Source organism: Haemorhous mexicanus, chromosome 2 (assembly GCF_027477595.1).
Source record: "Haemorhous mexicanus isolate bHaeMex1 chromosome 2, bHaeMex1.pri, whole genome shotgun sequence".
NCBI lineage: Eukaryota > Metazoa > Chordata > Aves > Passeriformes > Fringillidae > Haemorhous > Haemorhous mexicanus.
Genome location: NC_082342.1, coordinates 48,711,122 through 48,733,542, shown reverse-complemented (window position 1 = coordinate 48,733,542; position 22,421 = coordinate 48,711,122). Strand labels below are relative to the sequence as shown.

Genomic DNA, 22,421 nt, shown 5'->3' with positions numbered 1-22,421 from the left:
GCATGTCTGACTGGCTGGCATCTGTTTCGCTCTTTAAGACATAACATTCAATAGACAGTTCAATTTTCAACATGTAGGTGAGCCTTAATTAAATGTTAGTTTCAGTGAGTTAATTCAAGACTTTAGATTATGAGCTGAGTCACGACCTTGACGTTTGCTATGGTTTAGGGAGTTGCAGAAACCCTTGTTTTTCAGACTGAGTGGAAGTTATAGTAAGCTTTTTTTGGTGTGTGCTCTTTTGGATTGAGAGCCATGTGACTGTTGTAAGAACACCCTGTTTTCATGTATTATTAACTACCTCACTTCCTGAAAGGTACATCGAAAAATCAGAGAAGATACAGATATGGCCCAAGATTCATTACAGTGCCTGGCACAGCTGGCGTCTTTGCACGGTCCAGTCTTTCCTGATGAAGGTTCTCAAGTTGATTACCTGGCACACTTCATTGAGGGATTACTGAATACTATCAATGGGTATGTATGCCTGCTCTCTAAATTTAGATGGCATCTTCTAATCTTTAGTTTGGACTGTAGTATATCTGTGTGGAGAAGTGTTATGGCTTTCTTATTTCTGGATGTAATTTGTGCTTACTGTTGGATTACTTAAATTAAGAAAGGGCAGATTAAAGTAGGTGGTGCTTATTATGAAATAGATTTATTGAAAATGTATCAACAAAACCAATTCCCTTTTAGCAATTTTTTAATGGCAAAAAACTGCTATTTCTATCTATAGAATTGAAATAGAAGACTCTGAAGCAGTGGGAATTTCCAGTATTATCAGCAATCTGATAACTGTATTTCCTCGCAATATTTTAACGGCCATTCCAAATGAACTTTTCTCTTCATTTGTTAACTGCCTCGCACACCTCACCTGTTCTTTTGGAAGAAGTGCTGCCTTGGAAGAAGTGGTAAGTAGCTGCTCTCAAAAAAGTGGGTAGCCTTTTTCACTTCAAATTGTGATAAACATAAGTGACATGAGAGTTTGGCTATTCTGTTAATAACTGTTGTCAATTCAGTGGTTTTGTCCTGGATATTTCTTAAATCACATATGAGAGGATTTTCTTTTTATTTCACACAATGTAATGAACATAAATGCACACTGTGTGCATCTTTCCAACTTTATTTTGATTTAAAGTGCATCTTAATTTTTTAAGTGAACAGATTAATTTAAAATATTAAAGTCTGAAAGTATTGCAGACTTGCTGTTGTAGATAATGAACAAGCTGCAGTCCTGAAAGTTTAAAATGACTACATGAACATATGGACAGACTGAAACTTAAGTGCTTCCTAGAGTTCTGAGTAAGGAGTTTCTGTTTTAAGTGAATGTAGCTGTTAAGATCTGTTGTTAACATCAGACATCTAAGCTGTTGAGATCATACCTTCATTGCTGACACAGTTCAAATGGTATTTGTGCGTACAAATCTAGCACAAGAATTAAGAGGATTTTTTTCATTCAAACTTCGGTTGTAACATTAGAGAGCAGTTGGCATCACCCAAGTGTTCTACTCCTAAAAGTTGCATTAAAAATAAAAACTACCAAGGCCACATAGTTTAAGGAAACTAATGTAAGAATTAAAGTGAATAGTCTTGCACTTCAGCTATTTATGTGCAGTAGCTATAGATTTAAAATTAGACTATCAAGATACTAAACAAGATTTCCCTGCTATCATGCGATAGGATGATTTTCTTTGTTTTGACAGTTTGGTATAGTGACAGAATGAATTTGAAAATACTTATAGAAGTATTTGGTTACAAAGTTGATGGATGTGTTTCTTTACCAGAGAGCGCAGGTGTATTTATTAGCATTCATTGCAGAGCATTAGGTCATGTCTTTGCTGCAGAGTTAAAATGTAGTGTATTTGGCCCAGCGCTCACTTAAACTTTTCATTTTTTTTTTTCATTTCTTAATCAGAAAATCAGTGTTTAAATTTAGAATCTAAAATAAAGCTCCTTTGCAAACTTCACTGGTCAAAATTTGTGTGCTTTTGAGATTTTCTAGTAGAATATTGAATACTTATTCCAGTGTTCACCAGTACATTTAGAAATGCTCCTGAAGCCTTTATAAGATTGATCAAAACCATACACAGCTATCCTTTAAATTCAAAGGAACTAAAGAGATGTTGTTTCCTCAGTTAGCACGTTGTTACTTGAGAAGTGGAATATGCAATCATGTTTAATGAAAATAGTGCTCAACATGATGCCATTTAAAACAATCTCTCAGCAAGAGCTTACACTAGCTTGTACCACTGTCTGGTGCAATAATACCACGTGCTGTGCCTATAGAAGTACTACTTTGCATCCCAGAAAGCAATCTTTTGGCTTAGGAATGTCCTGGCCGTGGCTAATGTGTTCCCCAAGTTTCTTTTAGAATGCATGCACTGATGCTTTCTGTGAGCTCATGTGCTGTCTGTAGTTAAGAGATTTCTGACAGATAAAACACCGTGCATGTTGGGCTCAATAGAATCCTCAGATAATATTCCTGGAGCTTTTCAGAAATATGAAATGCTGCAGAATGCAAGCAGGTGTACTTCTTAAGCTTTGCTGATTGCTAAAACTGCTTTCCCCATATTTCTGCTATGTGATATGCCAGCAGAACATACCATGTGAACATGGCAGGAACCCCATCAAACACAAGGAATATACTTAGCTGAAGACTTGCTATGAAAACTCAAAATGTGGAGATTCTGAATCAAAATCTGTAAACCACCTCAAAGCATCTAATACTGATTTTCAACCACGGGGAAAACCCCACAGTCCATGCATTATGTTTGAATGCTGTTTCACATTAACCTGCAAGTTTGAGCTGGGGAAGATTGGCCGAAGGAAGTTGAAACGTTTGTGTAAACTAGCTACCCTGGTGGTGGGAGGGCAGTGAGATTCAGCAGTGCTGAGGGTTAGTTTATGGGGCAAGGTGGACCAGTAAGCTCTTCCCTTAGTGGCACTGGGAGCGAGACAGGATGCTCATCCACAGCTGTGCTCTGCCTTGCTCAATACTTAATGCTTTAGCAAAAATAGAATCAAATAGTCCACCTGAATTCGTGGAGAGTATGAACAGAATGTTGGATATAAAGTCCAATAAAAATGACATCAAAGGCTTCTTTTTCTCCAAACAAATATTAATGTACTGTTCCTGTTTCATGATATTTTTTCAAATATCATGTGATAGCAGAGATCATTCTGAATTTGGTCCCCTCTGCTGTACTTCCAACTCTTTACAGCTTGTTACTGCTTGACAAACTTTCAAAGTGTTCCTTCTTCAAAGGGTCAGCAAACTAGGAAGGAGGAAGGACCGAATTTCTTTTTGTCTCACGGAGAGGAGATTAAGGGGAATTAAGCATCTTTGCTTTACATTTACTGGGTTTGTCTTGCTTCTCCTAAAGACCTGAGTTTTGATCCGTCAGAATGATTCAGCTTCCAGTCTACAGCATGGCACTTTGCCTGTATGACATCTTTTGTAGCCCAGCGGTGACTAATCTGAAATAAGGATTGGGATTTTTTAGTAAGGTTTCTTTGGGACCAGATTGGTTCAGTATGGGTAAAATCTTTCTACTGTTTGGGCATTTATTTTATGGAGGCACTTATTAGTCCTAGATTTCTTATGAGAACATCTCTAAGTGTTGAAATAATTTTTCTTCATGGCATTAAATTTTGTATTACCTTTTCAAATAAATGAATTGGCTATATTTGAGGGTATTTTGTTCTTCATAAAAAACATGTATGTTTATTTGTTTATACTCTCAATTATTAAAAATTAGAAGTCATATATGTAAGTTATAGATGTAATTATATTACATACACATCAAAATACTTCAGGACTGAATGATTGTCAATAAATTCATGTGTCTTTAGCTAAGTTTTAAAAAGGCATGTTGTGGTGTCCTTCCTAAATTTATGGCTTAAATTAGCGTTGAATACAATTTTGCTTCTCTCATTGTCACCTTCAGGTTTTGTTTTCACAATTGCGTCTATGTCCCATATTTTAACTTCTGGAAATATGACAACTTTGCCGTTACAAAAGGATGCTGTGAAGTTATCTTGGAATGTTTCCAATGTGATATCAATTTTTCCTCTTAATGAGTCATCCAGCCAGTGTTTTCTTTTCCTTGCCTGTTCATCCAGCCGTGTTTGTATCTTCACTGGAAGTCAGGAATTCTTGTGTCTGGAGCATGATTAAGACCTTAATATCTCTTTATTTCATAATTGAACCATTTTACTAACCTTTGCTATCTCAGGGTAACTTCTGTGAGCCATCCTGTTGGTTAAAACTTGAGAAGACAACATCTTAGTTTATCTTTGTAGTCCCACTGAAGTTTTATGAAGTTGGATATATTTACAAACATTAAATTTTTGCATCAAAACAAAAAGTTGAGAGTTACATTAAAAATACTTTTTAAAAGAAATGGCTACTTTGCATTTTGGATTCTTTCATTTGCCGCAACTCTGGACTTTGTTTTTGAGAGAAGTTATTTCCTTTGCAACTTACGTACTATGTAGAAGCACATGAATAATTAAGAAGAAGCAGCATCAGTTGAAATGCACTGAGTGATTAAAGCTGCAAGCTTATTCTGTTCTAATTCATTGGGTTTTGGTTTGTTTATAGAATGAGAAGTTGGGATTCATCATCAAAACTGGCTACCTGTAGTAAGGTTTTTTGAACACTTGTAATCTTGCAGTGATTTCCCCTGGAATCATTGTTTTTTCTCTCTTTATTTCAGAGATAGTGGAATACCTATAAATCTGTATGCAACATCAGATAAAGAGAAATAGCTAAACACATTGGCAGGTTTTTAAAGCCTAGCAGGCATGAAAGCTACAGTGACCTTTTTGATGCATTGCTTCAGTTCATTCTGATACTTTCTTAGCTATCCTTAGATCCTATTTTTTTGTTTGTTTCAAGTGTAGTAGAACATCTGCAAAATAATGATAAATATAAGTATGTTCCTCTTGTTTAGCTTAGTAATATGATTTTTTATTTGTTTATTTTTCATCTCTTGCAGCTTGACAAAGATGATATGGTATATATGGAGGCATATGATAAGTTACTGGAATCTTGGCTTACTTTGGTCCAAGATGACAAACATTTCCATAAAGGTTTCTTTACCCAACATGCTGTTCAAGTCTTTAATTCCTACATTCAGTGCCATCTAGCTGCTCCTGATGGCACAAGGAATTTGGTAAGCCTTCACTGTAGTAGTTTTGGATGATAACATACAGTAACTGCCCCATGTCTTTTGGTGTCTGTATATTATGTAGCTCAAGGCAGCTAGTGTAGAATTGCCATTTATGATGTTGGAAATGAAAAAAAATGCTGAACTCATTACTCAGTTACTCATTACTCAGTCCATTTTTATCATTCTGGAGGGAAACGAAAGGCATGTAAAGGTGGAAATAACTAAAAAAAAAAAAAAAGAAATGTAAACCTGTAACTCAAATCAATGTGTATCTTGCTCTTTTCACAGGCACAGTGACTAAACTTTTGACCTTCCTTCTGGTTTAGAATTTTAGTTAAAATTCTCAGTGAAATTGGGGGCCTTTTTTATGATTGTTGCCTCCCATGCACTATCTTCAAAATATAACTGACATGCATAAATATCTGAAAAAATGTAGACTTTGCTCAAAGTGGAAGAAACTTGAAATAAGTATTCTTTTGGATAAAATAAATTCCCAGTTGAGTTTTTGAACAGTTGACTGTCTAGAGAAAATTTACAAGTACAACAAGTATTTCTTGAACCATTGAAAAAGAAAGGTGATTTGTCTATTTGCCAGGAATCTGGGTCTTAATAAATAGATTCTTATACAGACAGTTGGATATGGATGTTGGATGAATTAGTTATGGTACAGATTCAATTCAATAACTGTATAAAATCTCTCTTTAATTTGATGCTGTGCAAAGATCTCAGAGATACCTCATTCTGAAAAGCACTGTGTAAAACATAATTCTGCTATCTCAATATGTAACAGATGGTAATAACAGTGCCAAAACTGAGAGAAATATTTCACAAGAGAGTTTTGAATTCATATCAGGCGGTCTTGACATAACTTTTGTACACAGGTTGATTCATGTCATTCTGTGAAATAAGTCATTTATCCCATGGGTAACCTTTAAAAGCCACAGCTGGCATTTTAGAATGCTTCTTGTTCTATATCAAAGCGGCAACAGGAACTTTCAGTGTCTGCTTTGAGAGCAGAGGCTCACCCTTCAATAAACAGCTGCAACTTTGAAGTTGCCAAAAGAGAATGATTTGCTGGGTTACATAAAGAAAAGATGAATTAAAGGCACTTTGCATAAGGAGTTGTGCGTGGATTCCATTTTCCAGGGCCTCTATAGAAACAAAGCCGACTGATGGCTTTCTCAGCCTCCTGTATTTTACTTTGTTACTTGCATAAATTTTATAATTAATAGATAAGAAAGAAACTCTTCTAATATTAATACTTGGTTTCTGCATATCATGGTTCATCTCTTCAAGGAGTAAGATCTGATTATAATTTAAATAGTTTTGTAATGCAACCAAGATAAGCTTTGAGAAATTGAACAGTGCAGCTCCTGCATCAGCAAGAAACAAAACTGAGATCATCAAGATTATTAGTCTGCTGTTTTCTGAGTTTAGAACATTTACTTTTAATGTAGTTTTTTAAAATTTAGTAGTACTTTTTAAACAATTATTTCCCCTCAAACAGTAGGTTTGGGAAAAACTTTAATGAAAGGAAGGGCTAATATTCATTTTTTCATGAAAAATACTGTTTATTTTATGTGATTTATGTAAGATCTCAGACAACTGTGAAGTATTGAAATGTTAGCAGATTAACTGAATGTGGCATTTTGGTAATGAGTTTGTGAAATGCTAATTTTAAAACAATATGAACCCATGTTGACTCTGTTTAACTCTCCTGTGTCTAATTTAGTATAAGTCTGTCGTTCATAAGTGCAAATTATCTTGCAAGAAAGAGCCAAAATAATGCAGAAAAATGTAGTGATAATGAATTTAACAAGTTTAACTCTAACTGGTTGCTTCTAATTTTGTTGAAATAACCAAAGACTGCCAATGGTGTGGCCTCTCGGGAAGAAGAAGAAATAAGTGAGCTGCAGGAGGATGACAGAGACCAGTTCTGTGACCAGTTGGCCAGCGTAGGCATGCTGGGGAGGATTGCTGCAGAGCACTGCATACCTCTTCTCACGAGGTAAGTACAAAAAAAAATAGTCATGAGTGCAAATCAATAAAGCAGTCATATAGGAAAAAGCTAGCTTTGCCAAACCAGTTTAAAAACAGTGAAGCTACTTTGTTATTTGTCCACAGTTTGTTAGAAGACCGAGTGACAAGGCTCCATGGACAGTTGCAAAGACATCAGCAGCAGTTACTTGCCTCACCAGCATCAGGTTCAATTGACAACAAAGTGCTTGACGACCTGTATGAGGATATTCATTGGCTTATTTTAGTCACAGGTTAGTAAACAGCTTTAAATAGTACTTATTCTGGTAGTTTTATTGCAGCTGGAACACCTCAGGAAAAAAAAAATAAATCCGTGTATATCAACTGCTATCAATACTATACATTTAATCCCTTACAATGATTTCATATACAGGACTTGCAAAGTCCTTGTCTTACTATCATCTGCCTTGAGTAACAGGAGTATTATCTCTAATGATTACCTCATGTAAAGTTTCATCAATGTCCATTGGAAATTCCTGCAACTAATTTTGTTATAGATTTTTTGAGTTGTGTTATCTGTCAGCTTATTCAAGAAATTAGTCTGTTCATGGTGTCAGTGGCTGGGAACCAACATGAGATCAGGGTAATGGTGACAGAGGATCATGTAAGTTCTAGACTTTCTCAGTACTGATGATCCATGACCTGTTATTTTGTTACGTTTCAGGGAAATTAAAGCCCTTTTGCTCTAAATTTAGAGCCTCTTGAATTTAGAGCCTTTTTGGGGTTGATTTTTAGATGATGATATTTTACTTAAGTTTGCAAATGTAGTAACAACTAAGTCTGTACTTTGCTTGGAGAAGTGTATAATATATGAAATATAGTGGGACATTTTTTAAGATCTGGTGTTTTAGTTGCTCTCATATATTGACATGAATGTGTTGATAATATTTTTGTAACACTGAGATGGAGTTTGTAGCTCACAGATGGTTATGAGATCAGATATTGAAAACTCCACCTAAAGCTGGAATTGATATTATCTAGATACCAGAGTATTGTATGAAAACCCATGCTTCAACTGCTCTGCAGTTGCTAGGTGAGGAAAACTGTGTTACAGCACAGGTACTTGAGGTCTGAAAGACTCACAGATTTGAGATGTTCACAAAACAGAAGTCCCAAATAATATGGACTCAGCATGGAAGCTGTAAAACAAGGCTTTTTTTACCACATAGCAGAAGAAGAAAAATATGACAACAAAATGTTTTGTTCCCCGGGTAGATGAATTGACTGTAGTGCTTTTACATGAAGCAAAACTTGTCTCTTTTTTGTTGGTTTTTGAATAGGTGGTTTCTTTTTCCAGTCTTGGTTTCTTGTCACTTCAGGTTTTTTCCTACTGAATGGCTTTAAGGATTCTAATTATTTTGTATGCATTTAAGCAGTCTTAGTCAGGGTCTGTACAAACATTTGATTGTGGTGTGATGTCTGCAGTTAAGCCTATGGATTCTTTAATCAGAAAGCCATAAGTTAACCTAGGGTAGAAAGTGGTGATCACTCTTTCTTTTTTAATGTAAGGCTACCTCTTGGCTAATGATACTCAGGGAGAGACTCCACTAATACCTCCAGAAGTAATGGAATATTCCATTAAACATTCAGCTGAGGTTGACATCAATACAACACTTCAGATTCTGGGATCTCCGGGAGAAAAGGCCTCTTCCATCCCAGGGTACAACAGAACTGATTCTGTAATTAGGTAAGGATGCGTCTTGTACTATTAAGTGTGTTAAATGCTTTTTCAGAGAAAAAAACCCCTAGAATGTGAGTAGACTTCTGTGAATGTGAAAAGTAAACAATATGTAAACACTGAACATTGAAAAAGGAAAGATTGACCTTATAGTCTTTACAGGCATCATAAGCCAGTCTTGGGAATTTACAGAAATGTTTTTTGTATTTCTACTGAAAACCCATCTTTGATCTATTTTCTACAGAAAATCCTTAAAATTACTGAAGTAAAAAAAGTTGGCAGATCAAAATCTTTAGATAATATATACTCTAAAATTCATTCAGCACATATACAGCTTAAGCAAATGCTTTCCAGAACATCAGTGAGCTTCTCTATTTTGAATATGGGTTACTGCCCAAGCTTGGCAGTAGCAGCAAAATTGATCCTCAGAGCATGAGGAATTGTTGTCAGTTATGTACAGACATCACTGTCAGCCTATAAAAGAAGCAGGAGAGATTTCCCTTCTCTTTTTTGCAAGAAGGCTGATGCTCACAAAGGACTCCTCAATTTGGTTCCTCACACTTCAGAAGATTGCATTCCACTCTTAAATTGACATGGAAGAATCTTCACCTGAGTTGTTACCTTCATTAAATGTTTTCTTCTAGGAAGAAGGTAGAAAAAGTGGACCTTCATTAGCAATGATGTGTGTGCCTAGTGTTTAGAAGGTTGAACACTGCTCACTTGAACTATTGGCCTTCAAGAAGTGGCAACCAAACAGGATTACTTGATGCAGTGTCTCAGTGATGGGAATAAAACCAGATCAAAATAAGGAGAGATTCGAAGCCCTTTGGCAATAACTCTGAAATGTCTTCAAGAAATAGTCTGCTGTCAGCTTCTAAATTTCTTATGCACAATCACTTTCTTACAAAATTCAATTGATGTACTACAAGAGCTAGTATTTAATGCAGTTTTATGGACTGATTGTATTAATGCAATCACGTTGTGATTTACTATGTCAGACTATTTCCCAGCAGTAATGAACAAGAGAAAAATAAGTGGTCATTTCTGTATTTGTGTTTTGGTATGTGTCACCCTGCAAACACTGTGCAATTAGAACCTTTTATTAAACTTCATGGTGCAAGGAACTTTTTGAAGGATATTTGAAGGTCTCTCTCTCTCTCTCTCTCACCATGCATTTCAAAAACAATAAATTCAGGTGCTTTTTACTTGATTACTTGATTTATTTTGTATTATCCTGATCCTTCTTTCATATTTTGTGATAAAGGAAAGTGGTTTTTGTAGTTGCATTGCTTCTCCAAAAACCTCTCTGTGCATTGTATTTTAAATCTGCAGGTTGTTGTCTGCTATTTTAAGAGTGTCTGAAGTAGAATCTAGAGCAATAAGGGCAAATCTCACACACCTCCTGAGCCCCCAGATGGGCAAAGATATTGTATGGTTCCTCAAGCGCTGGGCAAAGACTTACCTCCTAGTAGATGAAAAGTTGTATGATCAGGTAAGGATATAACTTTTATGAATTTATTTGTGAGTATTAGCAATAATATCATCCTGTGAATATAGATGTCAGTGTAGCTATTTAAAAGTGCAATTGTAAATTATTTTTAATGTTATGTGGGTTGTGATTTATTTTGGAATTCGCTTGAAATTCGATGTTTTCTTTCATTTGCTAATTAGAAATTTAAGTTTTTATGGGACTCTTGCACATTTTGCTGTAAATGTGTGTAGCCATCGTCATATCAGAATAACACAGTACTCCTGGGCTGCATAGTGGGTGAAACTCACTGCAGTGATGTTGTAAATCATGACTGTCCATCAGATTTTACATTTCATCTCTAATACAGTGATTGCTCTTGATCGTGATCCTGAGTTAGATATTTAACACCATCACAAGGTAGTATACATTAGCTAATGTCATGCTACTTTCTCTCCTCATCCTCATTGTATATATCATGATTTCAACAGTGTGTTCTTTGTAAAGGGCAACTTCTTACCGTGCTTGGACAGCACTAATCATGATTAGAACTTGATCCTGATTTTGCTTATCGAACTAACTGTAATCCAGCTAGCTCACAGAGGCCCCCCATCCTGAGGAGGTCCTGTTGGCTCTAATTTTTGATAAGTCAAGTCTTCTCCTCCTCCCCTTTATTTCCACTATTGAAGCAACTAAGAATACTAACGCTTCAGGGGGCCTCTCCTTAACAGTAATAGGTATCACACAGACTTGTAAATATTTGGAGTCGTATTATTCAGCTCATACATATAGCACAGCTAAGAATTCTGAAAGGTACCAGTTGGGCAAGATCCATATGAAAAACAATGTGAAGAAACAAAACAGCGTGTCTAGGAAATGCACACATTTAGTTTGTGTTGACATGTGAAAGTGATTGAAACTTCTATTTAAACCTTATGCTCAGCCATGTATATGAGTTCTTAAGGTAGAAGTGTTAGTGGTGTGCTAACAGGAAGCCCCTGCACAATTACTACAAAGTCTTTGGATTTCACTCTTGAGAAACTGTCTTTGAAAGCAGGAGAACAGGCAAATTCAAGGAAGCATATTTTAATGTGCCAGGACCAGAGTGTGACATGTTTCCTAAAAGATGTGTAGATTGAAGGAACCATCTGCAGAAAGCGGATGCAGATAAATTGAGGTGAAAATTAATTTTTACAAGTTTCTATATAGATCAGGAATTAGTAATAATTTTTACCACTGAATTTTGAGGAATTATGTCTTAAGTTCATGGAAACACTTTTGGGAGGTGATTTTGGGATCTTTTAATTATTAAAGCTTTTGAACTTTCATTGGCCTTAAAAGCTAGACATACTCAAGCCTTTTTTGTAAGGACGTTGAAACTTATCTTTGTTTTAGATATTGTGCTTAAAATCACAAGATAAATTTGGCAAAGATTTTTCTATTACAGGTATTCTTTGCCTTTGTCTATGTAACATTTGTGTAATTTAAGTAGGAAAGAAGTGACAGCCTGAAAAGAATTTGCTTACAATGATTGCCATACACTTTTGGGTTCTGGCTTCTGTAAAACTCACTCATTTTAATGCTTTTCTTATAGATAAGTCTGCCATTTAGTACAGCATTTGGTGCTGATACAGAGGGTTCCCAGTGGATTGTGGGTTACCTTTTAGAAAAAGTGATCAGTAACCTGGCAGTGTGGAGTTCAGAGCAGGACCTTGCAAATGATACTGTACAACTGCTAGTAACATTAGTGGAAAGGAGAGAGCGGTAAGTTGCTATACCTCTGGAAGTCAAAAAGTTTCTTTTGCTTCCTTTAAAGTTTTTTGGCCACAGTAATCCAGATATAGGGTGCTTCAATTCACGTCTCTCTAAGTCAAATTACTTTAGTAACATACTATAACTGCAAAAAACACCACAAACTTGACTGACAAGCTGAGGAGTGAGACCTGTATTTGACAAAACATCACCTAATTTTTGTTACTGTTTAGAAGTGCACTCTCCTTCCCTACTTTTGTGTCTCACTCTTAAACAGTGAGAACGGAAAACTCTACTGGTCTCTCCTCTTATTGCAAGGACTTTTGTGTTGCTGTTAATTTTTGTTGATTAGGAGTTCAGATACTGGCTAAGCCAGTATGAAATATGTTTTGTAAACCTAAATTATTTTTTTTTAAATACAGGATTTTGTGGATTCAATCAAATTTCAATAAGTTTTCTTTGATATTGCAAACTGTGAAGCAGGAAGTTGTTGAATGCTTTATTTATGTCAATTGACATGCAATTATACATGCAATCATACATTCACAGTCCACTGAAAGACTGTTCTGAAGTATGAGGATTTAAAATGCTTGAGGATTTTTCTTTTTAAAAAAATTAAATCCCACAGGAGCTATTTTGGAATAAATTGCTTATTTTATTATGAAGTAATGAGACTAAGCTTTTAATCCATGCAATATGTCCATTAACTCTTGTGTGTGTATATGTGTAAAACTAAAGCACTTCCCTGCTTTTCTCCTGTATGAATTGATTTATTTTCAGAGTATATACTTTAGAAATCTGAGAGCTGAGGCATTAGTAAGATGAAAATCAAAAGGCATTTTAGCCTCAGAATAAAGGAATTTAAAAAAATATAGCAACAAAAAATTCTGACAACTGCCAGAAACCTGATGTGCTCTGTTCATACAATTTTGTGAAGTCTTTAATGATTTTTTTTTTCCCTCTTTTAGGGCAAACTTAGTTATTCAGTGTGAAAACTGGTGGAATTTAGCTAAACAGTTTGCAAGGCGAAGCCCTCCTCTTCACTATTTGTCTAGTTCTGTGCAGAGAACACTAATGAAAGCTTTAGTTCTAGGAGGTTTTGCTCATATGGACACAGAAACAAAGCAGCAATACTGGACAGAGGTAAGCTATTTTGATACTTCTATTGCCTCCATATAAGCAAGTTAGTTTAGGGAATTTTATAGTGACACAAAATCAATTTGTATAACATCTTTTGATATTTAATACTGATGATTTTTTAAATTATTCTCTCTTTGATGGTCAATACTTGTATGTGTTGTATCTAAATTGTATCTAAAATATTTCAACCCAAAGAGAAACCACTAGTAATTAATTGTAGGATTTGTGAAGCAGACAGTAGAGCAATATGTTTGAAAGAGACTATTATGGAAGATTAAAAATTTCCCTTGCACTGGGACATTTCTTCCTTTCATTTTAATTTAATGGTATTATGATTTATTCTGTTATCACTTAATGATAATGACAGTAAGTAAAAAGCTAATGTGGAACCTAATGAAGAGTCTTGATCAGCTCTTTGTGCCCTGGCACCATTAAAGCTGAGATCTTTAATACCAGAAAGGCTGATGCTAGAAAATAGCTGAAATGGCATCAGGAAGCACTATGTGACTTTGTAAAGCATTGACCTTCTGATAAAAACTTGCTTTTATTGGCAGAGCTACAAAATTAGTGATTTAAGGTAAAACTGTAATGCAGTGGAAGTAATTGGGGAAAAATAATCAACTATTTTTGTGGAAGTTTCTAAATTCAAAATACAGACGATGACAAAAGTGATTTTGCTATGGAGAATCTTAATGTGGCAAAGATAACTGTGAGCATTAATCTTTATGGTTTCATTAACAAGCTGTAACATTTTTTTTCCCCTTATGCTGAATTTGAAGGGAATAAATTGCTTTGAGGCAGAGAAAGTCATTGTCATTAGTTTAAACACTACAAAATCAGCTAAAATATTTATGGAGGTGCTCATTATGACACCTGCCTGCAGGTCATGATGGACAATGAGAAGCACTGCTCATTTCCACTTCTACTTGCATTAATGTGACAGATAATGGCATAACTGAGCCATTGGAAACTGGAAGTGATTGATTCTTGTACTGCCATGCCAAAAGCAATGAGTTTGCTAAGTGATTTAAACCTCACTTCTCATATAATAGTATGCTTATTCTAATATGACTTTTCTGAAAAATTTCAAGGTTCTTCAGCCGCTTCAGCAGCGATTCTTGAATGTGATAAACCAAGAAAACTTTCAGCAGATTTGCCAGGAGGAGGAAGTGAAGCAGGAAATCACTGCTACATTAGAAGCGCTCTGTGGCATTGCTGAGGCTACCCAGATTGATAACGTAGCAATTCTCTTCAATTTCCTAATGGACTTCCTTAATAATTGTATTGGATTAATGGAAGTGTACAAAAACACACCAGAGACTGTTAATCTCATAATAGAAGTCTTTGTTGAAGTTGCACATAAACAAATTTGCTATCTTGGAGAGGTAAATACAACCAGAAGGGGAAGGAGGGGCCAAGTGTGTGTGCACATGCATGTTTGTAAATGTGTATGCAGTGCTATTCCTTAAACAAAATAAAATGTAATGATTTTTATAGAGTGAAAGAAAGACAATATAGACACATCTATAAAAGGATTCCTTTGTTTTAAAACATACACTTGCAAAGATTAAAAGCAGGACATTTAGACTGGGTTTTTTAACCATTTAATTTAACCACAGTTCATCACTAGACTAACTCCATGCATGGGTGGCAGAAGAGGACAGACTGTGTTGTGTACTTTTTCATAACAATATCAAACTTCTCTGAAGTCTAGTCTAGGAGAATTGCAGCAGTATTCTATGTGGCAAATACATACCATAAAGACACTGCCCTAGTCCTAGGCAAGGCATTAAAAGATCCCAAGAAGTTCACAGTTAACATTCTGAGTTTGTGCATTGCACTTGCATCTTTACACTGTTGGCTAATTTTGTTTTCAAATCGGGAAGAGTTCCTGCCTTCTCCAAACTGGATATGCACAAACAGTGTATTGTGGCTCTAAACTTCTGTAATTAATGTGTGTCCCAGGGGGTTTTGTTAGTAATCTAGTTTGTGAGATTAGTGAGATATGCCAGTCTGTCCCAAACCACTCTTGTCTGGATTTTTTTAAAAGTGAAGAATCCAGAAAATTAATGTTTTGTTCTTCCAATCAGTATCACATCAATAGATGGCTATAAGTGTTCTTATTGTCTAAGGTGGCTGTTTCCTTGATGGTTTTGTGTACAGTTGGTACAAAAGTGATCATACACTGAAATGAAAATCTTGAAGTATTGTCTACCAAGTAATGCCATCTTAAAACAAAGCTTTTAGCATGTGGAAGTTTTCTTATTATGTAACATTGTTTTATAGGCCAAAGCCATGAACTTGTATGAGGCCTGCCTAACTCTGCTCCAGGTATATTCCAAGAATAATCTAGGTCGACAACGGATAGATGTTACAGCAGAAGAAGACCAGTACCAGGATCTCCTTCTTATTATGGAGCTTCTCACTAATCTTCTATCAAAGGAATTCATAGATTTCAGTGATACAGGTATTAAGGAATTGGTAATTGATGAACCGCATGTTGTTTTCTAAACTGTAAGAACCATTTTGGGACTTGTGTTCAGTCCGTGTAAAGTAAAAGCTGAAGTTTAGGCTTGACTAGGTCAGGATATGGAAATTGCTATTTTAAGTAGCAATGAAGGACTTTTCACAATATTCTAACATCTGGAATTATTATTGCTGTCACAAAATAAATTATGGATGTATGAAACAGCTTGAAATCTGAATGTTGCAAGTCTGAATATGTTGTACCAGCAGTTTTATAACAAAAAGCACATAGAGAAGTTGGAGTAGTAAAGTAGCTCAAGAGAGCAGATGGGTGGTCTTCTAGGTACAGGATTCAACTTTTGTGAAATATTGAGTCATTAAAATTCCATCATGTGAGGGTCTTCTGTATTCCTCTTTCACAGAACATGCCTTATGGTTTGTGGGTTTAGTTAAGGGTTCCTTCTTGTATTCCAACCTGCTACTTTCTTTCATGTAATTGCCATTTAAAATTGCAGTTGTTGCAAATTACATTTGCTTGGTTCATATCTCACCATATTCTACATACTTTGCACAGATAACAATCCAGGCAGATTCAGTTTGATACCAAGCATGTTTTGATATTCATTGCTTTTCTGAGGTACATATTGAAAGAGAGAATCTTGTACTCCAAAATGCAGTACATTTTTTTTTCATTATGCATGCACATCACAAATACAGAAGCAGATTTAGACTTTGTCCATTGAATGGACAACCCAGTGCTTTGTAAAGTATTTGCTTTGAGATCTGGATGTTAATTATGTGGAAAACACTTACTATGAAACAAAGTAATGTAAATAAAACCTAGATGCAATGCCCAGAGATCAAATCTATTGAGAATTTTCTACATACTGCTGCTGACTCAGTGCAGGAATTATAAAAGTAAGGACATTGCCAGTTGATGGGAAATGTAGGCCTTAAGCTGTAACTGGAGAAAACTTGACAGCATCCAAACTGCAGAACTTTGTCTGTTACCTCTCCCATTTTTCTTCCTTCTGTTAATAAAAGATATTAAAGCATATGTAAATATATAATGTGTATAAAAAGTATAAAAATGCAGTAATACTTTACTCACTATGTATTTATGTACAGGCATGAAGCAACTATCACTAGAAACAAATGCAATATTCTGTAATGGAAGGGAGCCCTCAGTATCTGAAGTGTTCTGGTTTAGCATGCCATCTGGTACAAGTGATTATGAAATGCTTAGTCCTAATGAATATAAATATAGAGTGATGTGACAGCCTCCACGCACTAAGTTTCTATTTTAATACAGTGCCTCACAATTTTGTTTGGAGAGAGGGGACTAGTCCTATTTTTAAAAATGTCTGTATTATAAAGAAATGGGACTGTTCCTTCAATATGTTTAATCTTCCTGTTGTGCAAAATATTTTTTTCTTTTTGGCAGATGAAGTATTTAGAGGACATGAGCCTGGGCAAGTTACAAATAGATCTGTATCAGCAGCAGATGTTGTCTTATATGGGGTTAATCTAGTTCTGCCTCTAATGTCACAAGATCTGCTGAAGGTAAGTATATTTTTTACACAGAGCTGCTAGAATATGAAAGCTTTATAGTAATGAATTCCCAGACTTCGTTCCTCTATGCATTCCACCTCCATAAGCTGAATTTTCTAGACTTCATAAATGTAAATAACTGTTCCATAGTTCTAAATACTCTTTGAAAATAAATACTGTAAGCTGAGAAAATGTATATTTGAAGGTCCTAAACAAGACTTTTCTTCTAAAAGCAAGTCTGTGCAGATCAACAGCCAAAGCTGAAATGTGGCTCATGGAGTCTTTTCTGTGATAGTGTCAGAAATGTGACAAGAAGCATAAATGATGCTATGAGTTAAAAGTAACTATTTATTTCCACAGTACAGATGGCTGTCGATCATAGGCATGAGCAGCTTGTCAGTAGAACAGTAAAATATGAAACAACGGGACGGCAGCATTTCATTGTAGCCCTGTCTTCCTGTTTTACTTGGAAGCAGGGGAGCACTTCAGGAGGCTGTCTCAGCTGTCCCCTCTCCACATGCCTTCTCATCCGGTAGCGCCTACTGAGCACGAGGGCCACATCCAGTTTAGATCAAACCAAAGTGAGGGATCTACCCTGGGAACCCCCTGATTGTGCTCCAAATGCTCATGAGGCTTTTACCCCACAGGACTAGATTTATCTGTGTCTAAAATAAAACTCCTTTAATTTATGTAGAGCAGATACTAGACTGCCACCATCTACTGTTTGTCTTTAGGAATTTCTTTTATTGTGCCATAGTGTTTGTATTTATATAAAGTTGTAGCCATTCTAATGACTCAAGTTTCCGACTAAAATTCTTTTCTTCAGTGCACATCATCAGTCTTGTCTCTTTGTACAGCTGAAAATTATGCCAAAATAGTTATGTGATTGAATCTAAAAATACCATGCTTTTCTTTTGACAGTTTCCATCTCTGTGTAATCAATATTATAAATTAATCACTTTCATATGTGAGATATTCCCTGAGAAGATTCCACAACTTCCAGAGGACCTCTTTAAGAGTCTAATGTACTCACTGGAGTTAGGGATGTCATCGTATCCTTTACAACAATTTAGAATGATTTTTTTTAAAAAAATGAAGTTGCTTTTATAAGGACCTGTTAAAAATATCTTTTTTTTTCCTTTTTCTGTCAATATCTGTGTGTATAATTATGCATTGGTAATTGACTCGGCTCTCTGGGGATTGAGAGTTTCACTGTAGTGTCCACTGAGATTCCAGCATTAGCTGATTTGCCTCTGACTTGTGGTGCTTGGGCGCAGCCTTTAAGTAACTTAGCATGTAAGTTTTTTCTGGCAGCCATTCCTGCCTCCTCCATTACTTCATTTCAGAGTGTGTAACTTCATAAGCCTTCAGCTGGTATCCCAAAGCCATTCCTGAATTAGTCTCTCAGCTGGTAATACAAAACATTGCCGCTGTTCTACTGGGCTGGCTCCAGAGCATTTCCTGTCAGGGTGCCAATGGGCTCTCCCTCTCATAATGGGAGTACCATTTTTACTAATCTGTGGCACGTGTCAGAAACAGATGAGCTTGACCATAAGGGACTCTTTCTGAAAATGTTATGTCAGAGAGGGTTATGTTACCTTAGGGCATGTAGCTAATAAAAAAAGTAATGAAGTTGGAATCCTTTCCTCCCCCCTTTTTCTAGCATTTTTTAAATTTGGTTTTTTAATTAGCAACTTTGTAGTGAAAAGAAGCCTTAAAACATACAAGCATTTCAGATATTTTCTAGTGTCACAGCTGGGTAGTTTGACCACCATTTAATTGAAATTTGACTTCAATTCTTTAACATTCATTATCAGAATGAGCTCAGAGGTTTGCCAGCTCTGTCTGGAGGCTGTAACACCATTAGCAGAACAGTGTGCAAAAGCACAAGAAACAGATTCAACTCTTTTTCTAGCAACAAGGCACTTTCTTAAGGTAAGGCATCTGTGTTTCTTGTTACTTCGGGTTTTTTGCATAAAAGTAGCATCCAGAGGCCAAACAGTCATCATATCCAGATTAATCAGGATAATACATATAGTAAGAAACAGCCTGTTACCAAAAAAAAAAAAAAGTGTCAGTTTAAGAAGAAAGAGGGCATGAAGAACTGAAGGTACCAGACTAGAGTCTAGACAAAAGAGGATGGAGGTGTAGAGGAAACAAATCTATTATTGCCAGTAAACAAAAGACCTGAGCCTCTCAGAATGGAATTTTTATATCTATGCTCTGCACTTGAGATTGACAGTTTTAGCAGTTACTGGTGAAGCTGTGAACAGAAGGCTTCCAGAATTCTGTGAACTGGAGGCTGGATAGAGTACTAAAAGAAAAGGCACGAAAAAGAGCATAGCTGAGAACTCGGAAGGAAATGCTGACATGTATTCAGTGTATCTAATGAATTATGCATTTTCTTAATTCAGTGTCACGTTCAGTACTTTACTTTTAGGACCATCCACTTTAATGAATTTTGGAGTGACCTGGTAGCAACTAGGTTCCTACTCAGTGGCAACAAAGTAATTGTGAAATCTGTGTGCTTGTCTTCTGATTTTGTATAGGTTTCAGTTTGACTTAAGACATCTTTTCTTACCAAACTGACTGGGATTTCTGAGGATTGCTCATTAAATGCTTTCATCAGACAAGCTGAGAGAATGAAAAACTTGCATAATTTTGTCTTTATGTATCTTCTAAGTTAACATAGTTTCATTCCTTATTTCTGAGTTTCCACTTAAAATTATAATAATCCTCTTTACTTATCTCTTCCCTGTTTGACTTTCTGTGAGCTATAGGAGTCTCCAAAACTTGAGGAAAAGTTCTGTATTTTATTCTGGAAGAGCAAAGGCTTTTTTCATTATTTCTCTGGTATATCTGAAGCTTTTGGAGAAAAATACAAGTGATGTCATGTTTCTCTGAAGAACAGTTGATATAAATCAACAACAGGTTCCAGTGCTTTGAGATGTGAATTTATGCTGTTAAGCTGAGACTTGGCTTCTAAAGTTCTGGTACCTAAATCCAAAAATTAAAAATGGGGGCAACAAAGCAAACAGCAACCTTGGTTGTTTGTAATAAAGGTTCATTGTTATTATCAGAAGTAAGAAGAGCTTCAGCAGCAAATATTGATTAAGTGGAAAGTTAAAATTACACTTACACAACTGTTTCTGTTTTGTGATTTCAGATGGTTTTTGATATGCTGGTACTTCAGAAGCACAATACAGAAATGACAACTGCAGCAGGTGAAGCATTCTACACATTAGTGTGTTTGCATCAGGTATGGTATTCAGACATACCCTGAAAAGAAGTCATTTGTTAAAGGACAGTGGTTATTTCTTGTGCACCTGATAAGTCATGGACTCATTTGGGTTAAAAGGGGGCATCCTCAGGAGATCTGCCTGTTTCAGCTGCAAGTCTTTGCATTTGTCCTTGCTGAGTTTCATGACTCTCTGTCAGCTCACTGCTCCAGCCTGAGTGTCTTTAAATGTCAGTCCTGCCCTTGAATGCACTGGCTGCACTCGCCAGTTTGGTTTCATCCCCAGACTTGGGAAGAGTGTGTTTCCCCTCCTCCTCCAGGTCACTGACTAAAATATTGAACAAGACAAAGGTCCAGATGAGAGCTGTCACCCATTAAAACAATAAAATCCTAGTTTGGTTGCAAGGGTACAGTATACAGCTGTTGAAGACCTTAGGCATCCACTGCACTTGTCTTAGCCATAGATGTAAGTCATTTTGTCTAAGAAGACAGCTTGGTAAAGCATGATTTGCCCTGGGTAAATCCACACTAGATGTTCTCAGAATCACAGAATATGTTGAGTTGGAAGGGACCCATGAGGGTCATTGAGTCGAACTCCTGGCCCTGCACAGGACCATCTCCTAGAATCACACCATGTGCCTGAGTGCATTGTCCAAACACTTCTTGAACTCTGTCAGGCTGGTTCTGTGACCACTCCCTGGGGAGCCTGTTCCAGTGCCAACCACCCTCTGGGTGAAGAACCTTTTCCTCATACCCAACATAAACTTCCCCTGACACAACTTCAGGCCATTCCCTTGGGTCCTTTGACTTTCACATGCCCAGAAATACCTTCCAGGAGTCCTTGCTTCATGATTTTCTTAGTCATTTGAAGATGATAGAGAGCAGCCAGTAATGAATGACATGAGCCAGCTTTCTGATCCCGTGGATAGATTCTGTCAGGTCTTATGAGCTTACATGCATCAAGATTTCTCAAGAGATCCCTGGGCTGATCCTCTTTACTCTGCGTTCGTCTCCTCCTTGGACTCTGTCTCTAGTCACAAAGGTCTGGGAAAACCTATCAGTGAAGACCAAGGCAAAATAAAGCATTGATTATTTCAGCCTTACCTCTTGTCTACTGTCATTAAATCATCTATTCCATTCAGCAATAAAACCCATATTTTCCCTGTTCCTTCTTCTACTCTTAAAGTACTGGTAGAAGCTGCTTTTGTTGTCTTTGATGTCCTTTGCTAAATTCATCTTTAGCTGAACTTCATTTTTCTGTCATTGTTCTTGTCCAGACAGTGTTTCTGCTGTCCTCGTTTCTAGCTCGTCCTGCTTCTATTTCCTGCATGTGTTCCCCTTGTGCTGGAGTTCAGTCATTAAGTCCCTGCTTAGCTGAATCAGTGTCCTTATTGTTTTCCTCTGTACCTATTCTTGTGCTTGGAAGAGGTTGTCCTTAGGACCTTTCAGCTCTCTTGAGCTCTTTTTGTCTTCAGAGCTCACTCCCACAGGATCCCACCTACCAGTCTTGAAGGAGGTAACATCTGCTCTCATGATGTCCAGGTCCTGTACTTGGCTGCCCTCTTTCCTCGCTTTCCTGGGAATCTTTAACTCCACTATTTAATGATAACTGAAAGGCTGGCATTAATTACCACATCCGTGACCAGCTCTTACTAGCTGTGAATAGCAGATGCAAAGTCACAGCCCTGGGTAGCCCATCTGGTATGTGAGCAAATGTCAGGGAGATAATCTCTTGTAAGTCTGATCTGGAAACTTCCTCAAGTTGCTTTAAGATGGCTAAAAGCCCTGTTCTGGGGATTTGTAATGAGATCTCACCCCAAAAGATGTCATCTTTACTGCTTCTCCTCTGATCATGATTCCTAAACACTCAACTAGATTGCTGCCCAGTCTGTAGAAAACCATCTTTCATTTGAGCTGCCTTTT

At 36.5% G+C, this 22,421-nt stretch overlaps 1 protein-coding gene across 2 annotated transcripts in view; it reads left to right on the top strand.

The window, feature by feature from the left end:
• XPO4 (exportin 4) overlaps positions 1-22,421 on the top strand; it is an 81,096-nt gene that overhangs the window by 49,331 nt on the left and 9,344 nt on the right. Inside the window, exons 8-22 of one of the 2 annotated variants that reach the window (XM_059838717.1) lie at positions 314-471; positions 731-905; positions 4,995-5,171; positions 7,034-7,176; positions 7,293-7,438; positions 8,796-8,892; positions 10,216-10,375; positions 11,946-12,115; positions 13,072-13,246; positions 14,335-14,628; positions 15,530-15,710; positions 17,154-17,272; positions 18,182-18,312; positions 19,078-19,195; positions 20,427-20,519. In XM_059838717.1, coding sequence (XP_059694700.1) covers positions 314-471; positions 731-905; positions 4,995-5,171; positions 7,034-7,176; positions 7,293-7,438; positions 8,796-8,892; positions 10,216-10,375; positions 11,946-12,115; positions 13,072-13,246; positions 14,335-14,628; positions 15,530-15,710; positions 17,154-17,272; positions 18,182-18,312; positions 19,078-19,195; positions 20,427-20,519 — 2,337 coding nt within the window. Of the gene's footprint in view, positions 1-313; positions 472-730; positions 906-4,994; positions 5,172-7,033; positions 7,177-7,292; positions 7,439-8,714; positions 8,893-10,215; positions 10,376-11,945; positions 12,116-13,071; positions 13,247-14,334; positions 14,629-15,529; positions 15,711-17,153; positions 17,273-18,181; positions 18,313-19,077; positions 19,196-20,426; positions 20,520-22,421 lie in introns of both variants that reach the window. The other variant, XM_059838716.1, reaches the window with a different exon arrangement.